Genomic DNA, 18,470 nt, shown 5'->3' on the forward strand with positions numbered 1-18,470 from the left:
TGTGGGACTGCTGTGCTACAGACGTACAGTGCAGTCTGTATGTAGCTTGTAATCCAGTTAAGTAGTTTGTACTTTGACGGGAAGTGTGCTGTAGGCTACTGGGTCTTGCTCAGAATCATGCATCAAAGATGTGTAATATACTGTTTTGTACACTTCAAATCATTTATATAAAAGAACCTTTCTAAAGAGATGATTTACTTGGTTTTTATGTAATAACTCTGTTTCATACTGTAGCTAACTGTTGCTCAGCATGACTGTGCTTTGTCCTCTATCTTCTGTCCATCTGCAAACCGACTGAATGGCTTTAGGAACATGCAAGGTCCATGCATCCGATAGGTTTGTGTATACTGTATGTGTACCATGAAATCTGAACCACGTCTATCAGCTCCATGTCTATGCTTCTGTCTCAGTCAGCCCTTCTGCGATGTACTGGGTCTACTGTCCATATACGCTCTACATGAGGGTTTCCTCTGTTGCTGTTTGTTGTTTATACTGTGTTAATAAAGACTATTGATTTATAGAACAATGTCAAGCTCTGTTGGTCCGTCCGTCAATACATGTGACCTATGTGAGAACTGGCATATAGAAATAATCTTCCTCTGGACATGGCATTTGTTCAGAATAATTAAATGGCAAAAAAATAAATGAATTTCACAGTCAGTTAAGGGAGGTAGACACTCATTTACCATTTACTAAAGGTGTACTCCAGTCATTTTGTGTGGCAATGGTCAAAACTGAAGCAGCAAAGCCCAGGGTGTGCACGGCCCTGATACAGTTGCTAGGAGGCCAACAATAGTGCTTTAAGCAGCTGTCATTCACTCATTCTTTAAGCTAGCATGGAGATAGTAGTACTAAAGGATGTCTTAGGTTGTCTTATTTCAGAAGATTATATTATGTCGGCATTGCTTGTCAAAAAAGAAGGTTAATAAGGCTCCCAAGGTGGGCTAAATTTTGACAAAGGAACAGCTTGCATGGCCATTTTCAAAGGGCTCCCTTGAACTCTTTGATTCAGAGATTTCTGAATGAAAATGTGTTCTATGGGTACCCACAAGTCTCTTCTAAATCTTGAGAAATGCTTGTTCCCAATATTGTATTGTTCCTTAAAACAATGTTAGCCTTTAAATTAAAGGTGTATAACTGTCCTTTTAAGGTCAAGTACAACCAGCCTATTTGAAGAACAACGTATAGATACATAACACAATAAAACAGCACTGTTGTGGAACTCGGAATGTAAAAACTGTACCCCTATAAGTCTATGCACATCAGACAATTAGTCATATTTACTGTGAAATAAGAAACCAAAGTATATCAGTATGTGATTCCTTAATTCTCCTTACTAAAAGTTCAACAAGCTTATACTTCACCAGCATAATCAACTTTTGGCTTTTGGTTGTCACCCCAAGAATTTTAGTGGCCCCATGTGGCCACCCTGGGGTGCCACTGTACTTCCTATGATGCAACATGTTGCCATCTCATGGTTAGACTCTCTATGCATTGTAAATGACCACAGTTTACAAACTCAAAAGGCTTTCTGTTAAAAATGTGTAGTCAGCCTGGGATAATCCAGTATGACATCAGTATGACATCATCAGGGGTTATTTCCTCAGACTTGATAAAGCTTGCTCAGAGCCACAGAACACATTATACTGCTGCTTTCATGGGTGTAGAAATGCTCCTCATGACTAGTGAACTGATCTTGAGTGGTCAAAGTAGTAAATCTCCTGTATAGTTTTTTCTGACCATTAATAATATGAAAAACTATTGTATTTTCTGTTAATGTGCAAGTACTTATGAGTGAAGTGAAGCAGAAAATGCACTAGATGGCACCAACAGCTCAAAAATAACTTCTTAAAATTTGCACCCCAGTTATATGTGCTGATTTTGTCCATAAGATGGCAGTACAAAACAAGATATATTTCCTTTTGTTTCCTTACAATAACAATACCATCCATTCCTCTTATATTACAAAAACAATTTATTACATATGATGAATTATTAATATATGAAAGCCATATAATTAAGTAAATAAGAATACATTTTTCCCAAGTTCTTCATTATAGGTAACTGATCAAAATGAAATCCCTCTCCCCTCTTTTTGGAATCAGAGACAATGTTTGAATCATACTGAGACATTTATTTATGCATGTATGTTTTCCATTTAGACTGAATGCAAATACAGCAAATACACACCACCAAGCACTAGGGGAATGTAGAGCAAAAGGCAGTGGAGAATTGAAGGTGGAGGCTAAAGAGCGGAGCAGTTTTGATGCTCTTCACGGAGGGGAAAAAAAGCTCATATCCATAATCTGAACTATGGCAGTTCTCTACCTTAATGGGGCCAATAAATGTTTTCATCTCGCTGAGGACTCAACAGATCGGAATTGAAGAGACTTCTTCGTCTCCGCGCTCAATGTCACATTCTTTACAAGACAGTAATTCACTTTCAAGACGGCTCCTCTTCACCTTGGACGGAGAGGAGAGGTCGCCTCTACATCTGTCTGGTGGTGATTAACAGCACTTTGAGCAGAGCACTGATAACTAGCTCCTGCTCTGATAACAGCAAACATAAGGCACCCATTCATGCTGTCCTTCGGATTATACATACTGCCTCAACTTAAAACACATCCCTGCTCCTGTCAGTTTCTACATAGTTTACAGGATAATACACAGAAGTATGGATATTTATATATAAATACAGGCCCTCCATCCTTCAACTCACCACCTTGCCCACAGCACACAACGCCTCTCCTGATGCCTACAGTTGTTTTTCTTCCATCAGTAGTGTGTCCAATTCTACAGCAAAGATAGGTCATTTTTTTCCCAACAGTTTACAGTATGTGCTGCTATCATTGCAAGCCAAGTGCCTTCACAACAGTCCAGTGTCATATGACCAGAAAATAAAATAAAATAGAATATACAAATAATCAGTTTGGGGAATCTCATTTCCTCAGACACATCAAACAGCAGGTCGACAGTTTCAAGTCGGGACAGGAGGATTCGACGACGAGGGCGACAAAGCCATGGCCACAAGTGTTTGAAAAGCTCCTTTGAATATCACTAACTCCGTGTTATAGGTTTTGGTTACGCTTCGGTACACATGAGAGTTCACAGTTTTCTCCCTTTAGAGGACAGAGGATAAGAATAATGGCTGCTTATTGCAAATCTCACAGGCAGTGCGCTTCACTGCTTCGGTTAACAGTAGCACAAAGTTAACAATGACGGCAACACGGCTAACATGGGTCAGGCTCCATCAGAGGGATTCTTATGTATGATAAGTGATGCATAGTATATTATTAAAGGATACATGTCATGTGACGGGCCAACAGGTTTTGTGGATAGACGGCGCTTCATGTGTGTCACACTATGAGTCTCGGCTTTGTCTGTCGGGGGAACAGGAAGGAGAAAGCACAGGGCCTCACATTCACCACTCCTATAAATACAATTACAAACTCATACAGCATAACTTAAAAGAGTTAATCCAACAGAAAACATAAAAGTACCCACGTTAATCTTGTGGTTTTGAACGTTTCAACCAGTGTTTGTAAACATGCACATGATTTGAAACTGGAAAATTAATTTTTCAATTGGTTTCTGAAGTTGCTGTTTGAAGCTGCTTCGATTATTTTTTTAAACCACAAATTATTTTAAATGTTGAATGAACAGCACACAGGCAACACACATAAAAACCCTCAATTCATTGCATTTCTCCTCATTGCATCACAACTCCTTTCTAGACCTCTCTGATTAACTTGCTGTGTTTCAATGGAGATCTTACAAAGTGACAGCACAAAGAAAATAAAGCTCTTTCACAAAGAGCGGGTTCACACTATAAGACTGAAACGTCCAAAACACAAGAATAACATACAAACTCTGTTTCATGATGGAAGTCAGTAAAATCAAATGAAAACATACCAGCACATCTCTGAAACTTATTAGATAAAACATCGTTTATATTAAAATATCTCTAAAAATCCTATAACTGTGCCCAAAACGTGTGACCAGCATTTCTTTAGGTAGATGGCAAGTTGACGACAAAATGAGAACAGTGAACGGGGGGAATGGGACGAGGACAGTGTATGTTGGAGACTGGTACCAAAGCAGAGCTCCAGCTGTCCACCAAAGTGTCACGCAACTGTCCCTCTTCAGTGGACTCCATCGTGTGTCCACTACTCATCAGCCCAGTGATTTATACAGTTTCTCCTTGGTGCTCAGTCCCATCATCTCTTATGGATTTCAAATGTAGATATGTCTGTGTATGTTTTTTTTCATTCCCTCTGCTATTTTTTAATTGAATCATGCAGATTATAATCATCTGATATTATACATATTTCATAAACAAGCAAACACTGGACATAAATTAGATCCTCTATAGATAAAAATGTAAAAAGCTAATAAGACAGCTGTTGATTATACTGAGGGTGTCACAGCCAGGAGGTGGCAACATCGAGCAAAAGGCTGCCTCTTGCCACTCTGCTCCAACCTCCCCACCCCACCACCAGCATTGTCCCCATCCTTCAACTCAACCCTCCTCTGCTCTTATACCTTATTCATATTATATGTGACAGATGTTTGGTGGCTTTACAAGTGAAACAAGTCATTTGTGAGGGAACGGTGTTGAGGCTACGGGGTTGTGTTTAGGGTTAAAGGAGTCAAAATGTATTCGATTAAATAATATGGAAGTAAAGTTCCAGACAAATGACTCTTACAGAGGTGAAATCAAATAGCTCTGGCCGGGCTTCACTTTCAATCTTGCATCGCCCCACTTGCTTAAACCAAGTGGTAAATCGTCCAATAGAAGACGTTTCCTGTTTCGTAAGGAGGTGGAGGGCTGGGATGGGCCAGGAGGCCGGGTTGGGTCAGAGGCCGAGTCACAGTTGGTTTGTCTAAAGGGACAGGAGTGGAGGTCTACTGCTTCATGGAATGCAGTCTGTTCTCGTGTCGGCGTTTACACAGGCGGGGTAGAGAGTCCTCGTATCTAGGTGGTGGCGTACTGCGGGGGCGGGGCAGGAGACACACAGCTGGAGGATCCTCTCCTGTCCCCCCGTCTCAGGAGCCACCATGGCCGATCAGGACTGCAACAAGACAACAACACAAAAATCATTTATCATCACACATGAAAATGGATGGAAAAGAGACACTGGGCCCCGAGCACAAAGGTGTAAAAGGCCCTCCTACATGTATAAGACACTTAGTGGTCATTTTGTGTCTCTGTAGTCATTTCGTACCTTCTTGTTGATGTTTTGTGTCTTTAATGTGTCTTTTTTGTCCTTTAGTGATCGTTTTGCATCTGCTTGTAGTTGTTTTCTCTATCTTGGTAGTACCTTGATCAACATTTTAATGTGAAATGTTAACAGCCACTTCAAACAGGGGCTCTGGCTCAGGAACACTTAGCAAAGGTGGGACCAAATCATTGTTTTGCAAGTCACAAGTAATTTTTTACCTGCATGTTTTGCATACTGCAGTACAGTTTTTTGTTGACAACCACTCACTATTTGTACGGGAACAAAATGATCGTTGGTTTCATTTTATCCAACTGCTGCTCAGCAAAATAACATTAGTTCTTCATGGCTCTCTCCTGCAACTTGATTGAACGCTGTCGGATTGGTTCAGACAAAGTGGATCTGACGAATTAAGCGTCAACTTGCTGGAAATGAACAGCACTAATGTTAGCTGATTCGGGAGGTGAACTGATACGTGGGACACTTTTAAAATAACATTCTTTTTAGTCTTTTGGCTTGGGGGGAAATTAATTAAGTATTTTCAAGTCAAAAGTTTAAAGTCAAAGTGAAGTCACCACTCATTAGCTTTAAAGTCCAAGTTGTCTTAAGTCATAAAATTTGTGACTGGAGTCTGACTCGAGTCCACACCTCTGTGTCGTGGGCCCTGGACCTGTGTCTGGTAGGCCCATTCAGTAATTAATCCAAACGCACATGATCTAGATAATAGTGATCTTGTAATCTGCACTCTGATGACATGACCAGACAGCCAACACTATAGGAGTCAGTAGAAATACCTCTGCCTGCTGCTGCTGCAGCTCCTCAGTGGGAGACTCTGTTTCCCTGATAACCACTGCTTTTGTCACCAGCATGTCGGGGTGCTGCTGCTTGGCCTCTTGGATTGCCATCGCGAGGGCCTGAGGACATGAAACATTGACGCACAGGTCATAAACCTCACATATTGGCTTCCTGTGCCTTATGACTTATTGAACATACAGTGGAAGTGTTGCAGTATTTCTGTAATACTCCTCCTCACCTGATGTTGGTCCACATCATCGTCTCCTGTGATTATAATCCTTTTCTCGATTCTGGTCTCTGAGTAGCCTCCTTTCACAGTCTGCATAGAAAAAAACTTAACTTTAATGAATCATCACTGGAGTTTAGGACACTACATTGTGTAGTAATTGAATCTTAAATATATTTGTTTTTCTTGTCATTTACACGTCAATAAAAAAATTAATTATTTACATCTATCACTTCTGTTTGTTTCTGTTATCTCCTCCAATATGTTGATAAGGAGGGATGAGACATATTTAAGAGTATACAATAACATACAGATGTGGTGGGCTGACTCCAACCTCCAGTCATTAAACAGTAACCATGGGAACAGATAAGGTGTTACCTTGGTAACTTGAGTTGTGGTTGCTGAGGTGACACTCTCAGCAGTGATGGTCAGCGGGGACACAACAGACTCCCTCCCCTGGATTCCAGCTTTTACCTGCAGCACATTCATTAGACGGGAGTCATATACACATGGAGGGACACACTGCAGACACACACACCAGCACACACATGCTCATGAGACAACATGTAATGTGTCTCAGCTGGGGGGGTCTAAACCTCCCGGGGTGAGTATCACAGCTGGGAATTGGAGGGAGCCTTCTGACATGATACTTCTTTGATGTTATGTGTGTCAGACACTTTCTCATTTCCTTCACGCCACCAGTGGGTCAAACATCAGAGGGACAGAAGCATCCCTCCATTTTACAGGTACTCCGGTGATTTACTATTGCAAACAACTAAAATTGGGGTACTCACAAGAAACAGATTTTTCAAAACATGGTCGGAATTGAAGCTTGAGAGCCCGAAATATCCTGACCTCTACTCCCCAGTATGGATCCAATTCCAGCTCCATTTCCCATAATTTGTCTTTTGTTAGGTCTTTTCTGACCAGTAAATACCTGTGTCACTGAAGAGTTGCACCATAGTGCATTGTGTGGATCCTTGAGCTCTAACCAATGTGTTGAATTATTTGCTTCCTCATAAAACATCTGCAATCCAAGTATTTTAAATCCAGCATTGCTGCATATTTTGGTGAATTACGTCACCTGTACATCAGTGGTATAACCAAAAAAAAAAAAAAAAAAAAACTGGCAGAAGTGGGTGAAACAATCTCATAGAAAAGTTGAAGGCTTTCATTAACTTTCAAGCCCTCTGGAAGTCAAAGCAGTACAGCTTATAAACTAAGATCTGAATATATAACAGCAACGATAAATCAGTTCTGCTATGCGGCTCACGGTGCTGGCGAGTGGTTGAGAGTGACGTGAAAAACAATAATGCTTTTCACAATGGATGTCTCTGGAAGATATGCTACATCATAGGGATAGTTTGGATCTTTTGAAGTGGGGTTGTATGGCGTACTTATCCATAGTCACTAGATGTCAGACAGCATGGCCCCGGTTTGGAGAAGCAGGCAGAAATACAGACACAGAAGCTGAGCAGTGTACTGTTGTGGATGGGGGGCAGTGGCAAAATGTACTACCTAAAAAATGTCCTTCCTAAAAAAAAAAAATACCAACATCAGTCGAAGTGTACGCTATACCTAAACCATTTTCACTGCTTTTCCTTAATGTCAGACAGCAATTTCTAAACTGAGGCTATTACTGGTATATCGCTCTCTTCAAAGCCAGGCTCCATTGAGAAAAACACCGATTTAATCTCTCAATACATGAGCTGCCGGTTTCCCCCGTCCACAGCAGTTCATTATATAGCTTCCATGACAGCACTCCTGCCACTTCTCTAAACTGGGGTGTCCAGACCGACATCTACTATACGTATTACAGTGACTAAGGATATGTACCCCCAGAAAACGGCACTTCAGAAAATCCAAACTATCCCTTTAAGACGGACCCCATCTGGAAAGAAGTAATAAGGGAGGCAAAAAACAACCTGGTGAAGAACTGCGACAGAACTCTGAACTAAAAACGGCTCATCTAACTTGGAAAGAGGCACAGCATGCTGCACAAGATAGTACCAGATGGAAGCAGACAGTCTCAGCCTTATGTTCCACAGGCAATGAAGACAATTAAGTAAGTAAGTACTCATAAAATAACAGCTCTGTAGCTTTGTTAGTGGTCAAGAACTTCATGGAAACCTTCAAGACACCACACTCACAGTATGTTAACAAGTTGTTCACCTACTGACAGAAAATAAAAGTTTAAGAAATAGACCAAATATAATGAGCTCTAATATTGACATAATGTTATTATTCCAGACACTGATAGTATAATGGATTCATCTACTCATCTAAATTTTGGCATCTACGTTCTCAGAAAACTGAGTCATTATTTTGACATCAAATAGAAGCAAGTCTTGTGAACATTTGGCTCTCACACACACACAATTGGTTTTTACTACCGTTATTCATTTTGACACTTATTCAGAAGGATATGAAGCTAAATACTCTTACCTTTCTTGCATTTCACATAGAAATGCAAAATTTGAACATCCACAACTCCCGCCTCCCTCCAAAGTCCCATCCCCCTCCTCCTGCAACTCCACCTCCCTCCAAAGGCCTACTCCCCCCTCCTCCATTACATCCTCCTTATGTCTATGATAGATGTAGGCGTTGGCAAGGTTAGATACACGGAAGAGGAGAGCGAGTGTAACGTTACAACCAAGACAGTCAAACGCAACCCCGGAGTTTTAAAACTCAACCAGAGTCAGTGATGACTGATGAGTCTTAGAATAAGGTTACAGTGCTAACGTTAGATAGTAGCATTAACGTTACTAGTCAGTGGAAACGCACAAGGAAGATAACGTTAATGTTTCAGAGGCTACGCTACAGTAGGCTAACGTTAGCCATTAGTAGCAACTGGATGCTGTGTTGTCATATATAACGTTATAGCCTTTGTTACATTAGAGGCAAACTAAAAATACCGGTCCAGCAGAAACTCTGCGACCATTTCGACCCTTTTTAGCTCAGTTACGCCAGCGGTTATGTCAGTCAGAGGCCTCCACGTGGGGAAGACAGACAGGACGCTCTGCCAATCATTGCATTCAATCCGAATGCAATGATTGGTGGGCGTTTTCTTAGAACCATATGAGAATGGTATAAGTTTGTATCTCTGGTGGAATTCACTTACATTTTAGTGTGCCATCTGCTTATTAATAGCATTTTAACCTAAACAAAGAAAAGCATAAAATTTCCAGAAGTGTAAGTGTCGCTTTAAGTCCAAGGTCACGTAGGAAGACAGCAACAGACCAGTGGCTGAAGTTTCTTACCCTGCCACCAAACACACATATTGTCACACTGATGTATTTCCTCTGTAAAGATACTTACAGGGGAGCCATTTTCTTTAAGGGCAGCAGGCGCCTCTAGTGGGCTGACCACTCCATAGTTCTGAAAAGAGAGAAAACAGAGTCTTCGTTACTTTCCTGATGTGAAGTAAGTCCAGCTACATCAATATACAATGGGTGATCATTCAAGGAAGCATTACTTCAATCAGTATATTAGAAATACACATCCATAATAAGGGAGCCACACTATATTTGGGTGCCAGGTGAAATCAGCAGACTATAAACACAAACAGACATAGTTGTGCTTTAATACAAACTGGTTGTGGCAAACATGTTAACTAACAGTTACTTGTTTGGAGCAAATATCGAGCAATATCACTCATAAAATGTAAGTCTAATTTTCTCTCTCCTTTTAGACCCCCATCTGCTAAATGCTCCTGTATGTTTACCAGCTAGTCTCTACCTGTGTCTGTCTGCTGTTTGGTGCTGAGCAGGTAGCATACAGTGGGTTTTAAGAGCTTTTTCTCTTAAAACAGCTTCCTGCTGCGGCCAAAAACAATGCTATAAGAGCGGTGAGATGAAACAACAACAGTAAAACAGAGGGGAGCTGCAGATTCAGGCGATAACTCTCACTGCCGGTGACCTCTTTCACATTGTCATAGTGTTTTCACTTTGTCATTTGTACAGACGTCCTGAGAGGCAAGGTGGAACATTTCTGCAGGCAATGTTGGCCAAAACTTAAACCTAAAAGTTTATCTCCTGCACAGGGGATATTGACTACATAGGACTTATTATCTCCTACTGAGGAGACAAACTTTTAGGCTTAATCGTGCGTGGAAACGTAGACGTGTGCTGCATTTGAGTGAACTTTCAGTGCCCTTTGTATGGTGCACTGAGTGCTTCATTCTGCAAAGCTTTCTCATTCTCAAAACAGCTATATTGAGTCTAACAATTCATGTCATACATAGAATATAAACTTAGGTTTCAGTCAACATTTTCCGCAAAAAAAAAAAAAAAAATATCAATCCACCTTGCCTTCAGGGCTTCCATACATATGATTTTATCACTGCAAGCAACCCCTTTCACAATACACAGTCACTTGATCCAGTTTCTTGTATAAAAATATGGATTGTTAGAGCTTCAAAGACGTCATGTTCCTATCCGTACTGCACACTAATTCTATACAGGATGTATCATATACTGATTGTTACAGCAGTTAGTATGCAAAACTAAAACAAGGCTATAAGAGCGGTGAGATGAAACAAGAACAAGGCCCTTTACCATTTTATACTGACAGGAAATAATACACTATGTGTGACGCAGATCAGTGTCAATTAAACTGCTACTCTGGAGAGCTACTGACAATTCCACTTCACAAAGAGACATCAGAATGCTTTTCCAAAGATTAAATTGCAGTATAGGAGACTAGTGTGTAACAGCACACTCAAAAATTGGCAGTGTTTAGTATGAAACTGTCTGCTTTGATTGATTTTTTTTGTGCCTACACTCCACATACTCAAAAGCAGCTGGGAGTCAGCATGTAGTACAGATCTGGGACCCAATTGTTATAGCAGACATTCTTATGTGTCATGACAGGAAAATAATAGGTGTATTTAATAACCTCACTATACTGATTGCCCATTATTTTGAATATAATATAGATAAATACAATTTAATATTTTATTAATCACCTATAAGGCCATCCATGGTCTGGCTCCAGATTATATTAAGGAACTTTAAACACCTTACAGCCAAGCCAAGTCCCAAGATTCACTGATTAAAGCCTTTAAGGTGTCCCACAAACCAGTTTCGGCGACGGAGCCTCAATTTTAAAACAGCATTTCCCTCAGTGTGAGATCAGCAGACTCAACTGCAGCTTTTAAGTAGATCCTTCAAACTCACTTTTACAAAAAGGCCTCCACTTAGCACTGCTATTATATGGTGTTTTATTATCCTTCTATTGTCATTATATATTGAAAGTGGTCTAAGTATCCTCATCATGTTAGTTTTTTTATATATACACCTCAAAATATTTTGGACATTTATCCATCTTAAATTCATTTCTCATGAGATCATCTCTTATATTGGCATCTTTTGTTGTTATTTCCTTTACTTAAATTTCAACTGCTTTATATGAGCTCTTACCCACATTTTACCGCTATCTGTTTATGGATGTATGGGCTCAGCCACTTTGATATACGTGCTCTCATTCTATTAATTATTGTTTGTCATAAAGGGAGGGCTAATATAGGTTTCTGGGTTTTTATTTTTTTATTCTGTAAATCTTATAATCTAAAAAGTACTTTGTGCAAAGCTTAAAAAGCTGCATAAATAATAATAATACTGACAATAATAATACTAACCATACTACTACTAATAAAAATAATAATAATTATTATTATATCAAATAAAATAACAATAATGATAATATCACTATTATTATTATCATCATTAGCAGTAGTAGAGGTAGTAGTAGTATTGTTAGTATTATTTATTTTATTCTATTTTATTTTATTTATTTATTTTATTTTATTGTATCTTATTTAATTTAATTTCATTTCATTTCATTTTCTTTTTTTATTATCTTATTTCAATTAATTTTATTTTATTCAAGACTGCACTGCAGTTAGTTGTAACAATAGCAGGGCCCTGGTTTGGACTTCTTCCACAGCAGACATTTTGGAATGTCACTGCAGAAAAAGCATGGGCGTTACTGATAATATAAATAACAAGCCCATTCCACTGAGATGAATCTAGTATTGTGCACGCTGGCTCATACTGTTGTGGCTTACTGAGACACTCGGTGGAACCAAGCCATCATTAGCAAATTAGTTTCACCTGTGCTTCTCCTGCTGTGACGAGCCAAAATGTCTGCAGTGATGAAGCTCTTTTGTTGATGCTGGCTCAGTGACAGGGCTCACTGGAGCCATTATTAGTCATGTCATTGGAGCCAATGTCATTAGTAACACCTGTGGTTAAAAAGTCAAAATGTCTGTCTATGGAAGCACAAGCAGGAAACAACAGACACCGCTGCTGGTGAGGTTCAGTGTGTTAACTCGTTGTCTTTTAGTACCTTTGTGATAAAGGGGTAGTTATCGGCGACATGCTAAAAGGTGGAGTCATAGAGTCAGCAAACTGATACAATATTGCTGGGTCAGTTAAAGCTTGAGTGTAATGCATTGAGCAAGGCTGTGTTTTACTGCCTGTAGAAACAATTTTATAAGAGGGGGCTGTTCTATCAAAAACTACAGTCTCAGCTTAGAGCAACTAAAAGGACCTATGGAAACATATCTCCTGTGTAGTATTTAGCCTATTACATCCACATGCACTACCCTCATCTATTAATATCAAAATATTCTAACTGATTAGGTGTCACACAAAAGACACTGTGAAAAATATGATATAATCTCTTTAGCTTTATGTAAGAGGAGTCCTTGCACATTTTTGCCTAATTGAGTTGTCAAAGGCTTTGCACTGACAACATATTCCATAATCATGACTCACAATCAAACCAATAACAGCATGTGTGTACTTGATGAATTTTATATGAAGGCAGTCCTCAAGCAGAACAAATTCCTTTCAAAGTCTGGTGGCACTCAAATTCAAAGGCTGTCACAAACATGCAGACAGCTGGCAGCAGCCGAGTCTTTGTGCTGTTGCTGAGTGCCTCGACAGACGTGACATGGCTCCCTCTGCTGGCTCAACAATGTCAGTGCCAGAGATCTTTGCCTATCGATGACGTCAACTTTCATTCACTGCAGAGGCACACTCATTTTTTCCCCCCAAAAGATGTCTTACTCTGATGTCTTCAGAAAATTGGACTTAACACTGATCTGGCACTTCAAAGGCACCCACTCCACATCATTGCCTGAGTTCATCCACACCATTAGCTGAATGGCTAAAGAGCCCTGCAATGATTACATTTTAATAAGGCACCTGTGGGATAGTCAGCCAGCACTCAAATCTTTGCCTCTGGAGATGAATGGTATTCACACCTGCTTTCATCATCCTCATTAATACACTGTCAATACTTTAATCACTCCATAATGATCCTATAATGTCATTCCTGTCTGGGGAATATGGGCTTCATGTCACTGAGGCCTAGAGAAAATGTTTCCTCCTCTAATCAAGACCAACTCCACAGATCTGCAAAAACATTTTTTACTAAGTCTTTTTTTTTTTTTTTTTGAGTGACTGAAGGGATTGATCCTATGAGTACTGTTCTCACTTGCCCTTCCTATTAATGCTGTAGCATGAAATGTACCTGCATTATTATCTATAATAATGACAGAAAGAAGGAACAAGAGCAAACCAAAAAGGAATATACGATGAATTTAAGTTTACCAAAAGTGAAAAAACAGCACAGTCCATAAGAACATTAAAGAAATAGTTGGACATTTTGGGATATACGTTTATTCCTCGGTAGCATTAGATAGTATGATACCACTCTCTTGTCTGTTGGTGAAATATGAAGCTATAGCCAGCAGCAGGTTAGCTAAGCTTACCATGAAGACTAAAAATAGAGGGAAACAGCGAGCCTGGCTCTGCCCGATTGAAACAATATCTGCTCACCAGCACCTCTAAAACTCACTGACTAACTTGATACATCTTCTTTGTGAGATTCATACAAAAACAGAAGTGAGGAAACAACAGCACCTGGCCAAGAGAATTCATCTGGCACATTACAGCCTCTACAACCATAATATATAATTTTTACACTTTGGTCTTTGTATGGATTAAAAAGAACAAGATGTAACTTCATTAGTGAGATTTAGAGGTGTTGGAAGGTGGATTTTGTCACTTTCAGGCTTCTAAGCTAGCAGCCTGGTAAAGAACATTGAACAGACAAATATGACAACGATCAATCGTCTCATCTGAGCAAATACCTTCCAAAATGTCAAACTATTTCTTCAACAAGTCTGAATAAAAACATGCATCTGACTTTAAAGGGATACTTTTTGGTTGAAAACTTAAAGCGAAACTTTCAATTTTCAACCAGCTTTGCATCATAACAATGTGGGTAGTATGTGTAAATGAAGTATGTTAAATTTTCATCCATCTTGCCAGCGCCCAGATCTCCCTGCTCATTTGCAAGCTAAAATCTGCCGGACGCTGGCTCTAGGGCTGCTGCTCAGACTACAGATTGTACTTGCGCATTTTAATATGCCCATCAGCACGACAGAAAGAGTACAGAAGGGGATTGAGTTTGAAAGAGAGAGACACCTCTCTCTTTCAAACTCAGACCAAACTCAGAAACTGTAAAACTACACAGTGCTGATAGAATTAAAAAAAAAACAGTCTGTAACTGTGTTGCCTCTTGCTATTTCCTGTAAACACAGGCTGATAAAACTGAGATCAAACAGTAAAAATAAGCAGTGTTGATCAAATAAGAACCAAGATTCTGTTAGTATGTTGCTTATTTCACACCTAAAATATTTTCAGAAACATATTTTAGTGTACTGTTTCACTGTAATACGAGTGTTTGTTATTAGCCAGCCATCATATTGTTTTTGAACAAGCCGAAACCAACATGCATTAAATGACCCATCAGCAGGAGCACTAACTGGTCTGGTGTGACAGTGCATTCTTGTAGTTGTAGGTTTCTTACCTCATGGGCAAAAGTGAATGCCACAGCCATTTTTCTCTGTTTTCTCTGATCATATAGCACCAATTTCAAAAGGATCTGCCTCTTTATACTGCGTAGAAGGCCCAGTTTTATGAAAAGACCATCATTCCAGGAGTAAAACACTTTTGTTAGTGCACTAAAAGCAGTAAAGATTATAGTTTACCGAAATAATGTTTGCAAAAGAGTTTATGGTAATAGTAAGGCCCGCTGCTATTGTTGATTATCATTACACATGCAGCAAATGACAATAAAACAAACAGTGATAAACCAAAGGCAGCAGATGTGTGAATCTACAGCAGCACATTCTACATGACACTACAGTAAGGTTTGCTTATATTGTTATTGTTGCTTTACCTGCGGTGAGACATTCATGATGTTGGGGTGGACCTCCGATCCGTTCGTATGTGTCTCCGTCTTAGAGTCAGCCCTCTTCAGCATATGGGCCATGCTCACAGCATTGGGATCTTTCTTTGCCACAGGAGGCTGTGTGAAACACAAACAGTACAGTTAAGCCAAACATCGACAACATGTCTTAACAGAAAGCGGCGCTTTGCTAACGAGCAGCATGTTTTTCAGAACAAAGCATTTGAAAACTGCTACTTTAAAGAAACAAATACTGAAGTACAATGGTTTTTATTGGACTATTCAGCTTGATGACAGCGTGCAAATGATGATGCAGCAGGGAAGTCAAAGAAACACAAATAAAATGAGTGAAAAACTCAAAACTTAATGCATCAAGAAAGAGAACAAGACATGTGAAGTGTGAAACAAAATTGAAAAATTAAAAAAAGTAACAAATTCAAACAATGGCAAATGGTCCAACGAAAAACCAAAAAAAAAAGCTGCAGGAGGTTATGGCACCAAGTCCAGCCAGGCAGGGTGAATCCAGTGGGTGATGATGAGGAAGGACGAATACATTCATCTGTCTACCTCATGATGTGTTCTCTCCTCTGGGAGCTTTTCCTCTATGGGAGACTTGTCCCGGGAGCCCATTAGACGTGCAGAGTAGAACCTGGAGGTCTCCTCAAAGTCCTCCCGGCCCACCTCGGGCTGTCGCTCCCTCTCTCCCAGCTCTGACATGCCCTTAGAGAAATCCTCCACGCCAGAGTGGAGGTCCATGATGACGGTGAAGTCGACCTCGGCCTCCAGGCTGGACGTGGAGCTGACCGTCATACTGGAGCACTTGCGCTCGATGCCGAGGTGAGTTTCCCTCATGCAGGCCACCGTGTCCCGCTCCTGTTCCTCCTCTGAGGGTAAGCTCGGCTGAGGCCTCCTGTCCCCGAGTTCCTTCTGAGGTAGGTACAGACATGGGATCACCACACTAAGGTTACATAACGGCAGACTGATGGATGATAGAGACAAAATGGAATAGTGTGGAGGCATCGTCCTTATGTTTGAGGGTTTCGTGTTTGCTGGGATTCATGGAGGATTTAAAATCAAAGCTATTGTACATGCAAGTATCCTGAATATACAGTAGGAAAAATACAGGGCATGCAATCTGTCAGAAATAAAAAGCTGAATGACTGTAGGATGATGAATAGGGTTTGAATCACATCAGTGGCTCCAAACTTAGAGGACTCTCTGAGAGGTCGCAAGATAAATTAGAATTAAAACAAAATATATAATTCGACGGCACAAAATGAAGACTTTATTTCATTCTTTGTTGTGATTACTCGACCATATATGCTGACTACACGTCATCAAATGTATGATTTCTGTGAAAGTTATTTTTTGTAAAATTTCCAAACAGTAGCTTTAAAACTGATATATGAGGATGCAGCTAAATCTAACAATGATGGCGGAAAAAACCTGCTAACGTTAAAGTCCTTTTGTACATAGTCAAAACAAAGTTTATTATCTTATCAAAATGAACAAGTGCAGTATATATTTTTTTAGGTAATATGTAGGTTCTATGACAAGGACTTCTTGCGTGAAAATAATCCTCATTAAAAAGTCAGAAAATGAAGGCCGAATGTAAATGTTATATGCAGTTTTCCAGTCAGCCTGAAAACTTTATAACTTTATTCTCAATATTACAGCCTCTGGAGTCACTACTCTCTGTATCTGTTCAAATAAAACAAGGATTAAAAAACTACAGAGATATAAGCTGTGATGAGAGGTCAGAAGTGAAACAGTTCTGTTTTAAAGGGTCAAAGGGCTGGGAACCACTTTTTTATAATGAAGCTCCTGAGGCAGCTAATTTAAAGTAATGCCACTTATATTAATTACATGTACACTAGCTAATTAGATCACAGTAAAAACTGGATCATGTCAGTAATAGCAGAGTGCAAGGCAATTGGTTTTCCACCTACACGTTCAATCCAAACTCATGATGATGGATGACTGCTGCTGAGTAGCCATTGTAAACTAACACACTTCATCTTTTATAGCTTCTGGGTATTTTGTTTTTAATATATAAATATATATATAATATACCAGGAGAAACTGGTGCAGTCAGTTCAGGGGTATGCAGTTTACCCGTGAGGGATGCAGAGAGGAAAAGAGATGATGGGTGGAGTATATGGAGGTGGGTTTAAATGAGAATGAATAACCTTGAAATCAGCAAACGGCTCTTCATAAATGGCAGGAGTAGAGACAGGCTCCTGCAGGGGGAAGCAGAGGAAAGAGCAGAGAGAGCATCTGAAGGTTAGCACAAGCTGAAGTGACCAGTGGACTGACAGGCCACAACACAAACAGAGACCGTAACAGCAGAGCTTGAGTGGAGCCTGAAAATGTGAGCTTAGTGAGTTCTGACTACAAAATAGTTCAGTCCCAGCCTAAACTGGGATCGTGGTGCACTGCTCAGTGAGACTCCGAATCTGATTATAGCCCCACATTTCAAAGTAGCTGATAATTCTGTGTTTTTAAAGTCTCAAAAGTCTGGGTGAAGCAAAAATAAATATGTGTTCTGAGTTTGTCACACCACACAAAAAGTGTGTGATTAACCACCAAGCCCAATATGAATGATTAAAACACAGCCAAGTTCAAAATTGTGGGGGAAAAAAAAGAAAAAGAAAAAGTCATCAGTATTCTCTGCTCAGAAATGCCGGGTGCGCGTCTACTAAAGAGCTGAGCTGAAGAACAAGCTGCAGCAAAGCTACAGGTTCTCTTTAGCAGCTAACCCAGTTGCACAAAGCGCACACACCTTGAGCCAAAGCACTCGTTAGCCACTGTGCTGCTACAGACTCTCATTAGCAGCTAAGTCAGTAGCGCAAAGCCCTTTTTTAAAAGATCATTTTTAAAGCTTTTTTTGTCTCTATGATTGTGCAGTGAGAGAGAGTGGGACAGGGAATTGAACCTGTGGTGCTACAATAGCCTATGCCTATATG

At 40.0% G+C, this 18,470-nt stretch overlaps 1 protein-coding gene across 5 annotated transcripts in view; it reads right to left on the reverse strand.

Moving 5' to 3' along the window:
• Positions 1–2,113: 2,113 nt before the first annotated feature.
• The window catches only part of LOC117256207 (band 4.1-like protein 1), a 109,009-nt gene continuing 92,652 nt past the window's right edge, over positions 2,114–18,470 (reverse strand). For 4 of the 5 annotated variants that reach the window (XM_078174758.1, XM_033625478.2, XM_033625479.2 and 1 more), the window contains 8 exons: positions 17,694–17,744; positions 16,072–16,431; positions 15,496–15,624; positions 9,559–9,618; positions 6,619–6,714; positions 6,253–6,333; positions 6,014–6,133; positions 2,114–5,072 (listed from right to left, as the gene is read on the reverse strand). In XM_078174758.1, coding sequence (XP_078030884.1) covers positions 5,067–5,072; positions 6,014–6,133; positions 6,253–6,333; positions 6,619–6,714; positions 9,559–9,618; positions 15,496–15,624; positions 16,072–16,431; positions 17,694–17,744 — 903 coding nt within the window. In that variant the 3' untranslated portion in view covers positions 2,114–5,066. The remainder of the gene's footprint in view (positions 5,073–6,013; positions 6,134–6,252; positions 6,334–6,618; positions 6,715–9,558; positions 9,619–15,495; positions 15,625–16,071; positions 16,432–17,693; positions 17,745–18,470) is intronic. The other variant, XM_033625484.2, reaches the window with a different exon arrangement.

The sequence above is a fragment of the Epinephelus lanceolatus genome, chromosome 1 (assembly GCF_041903045.1).
Source record: "Epinephelus lanceolatus isolate andai-2023 chromosome 1, ASM4190304v1, whole genome shotgun sequence".
NCBI lineage: Eukaryota > Metazoa > Chordata > Actinopteri > Perciformes > Serranidae > Epinephelus > Epinephelus lanceolatus.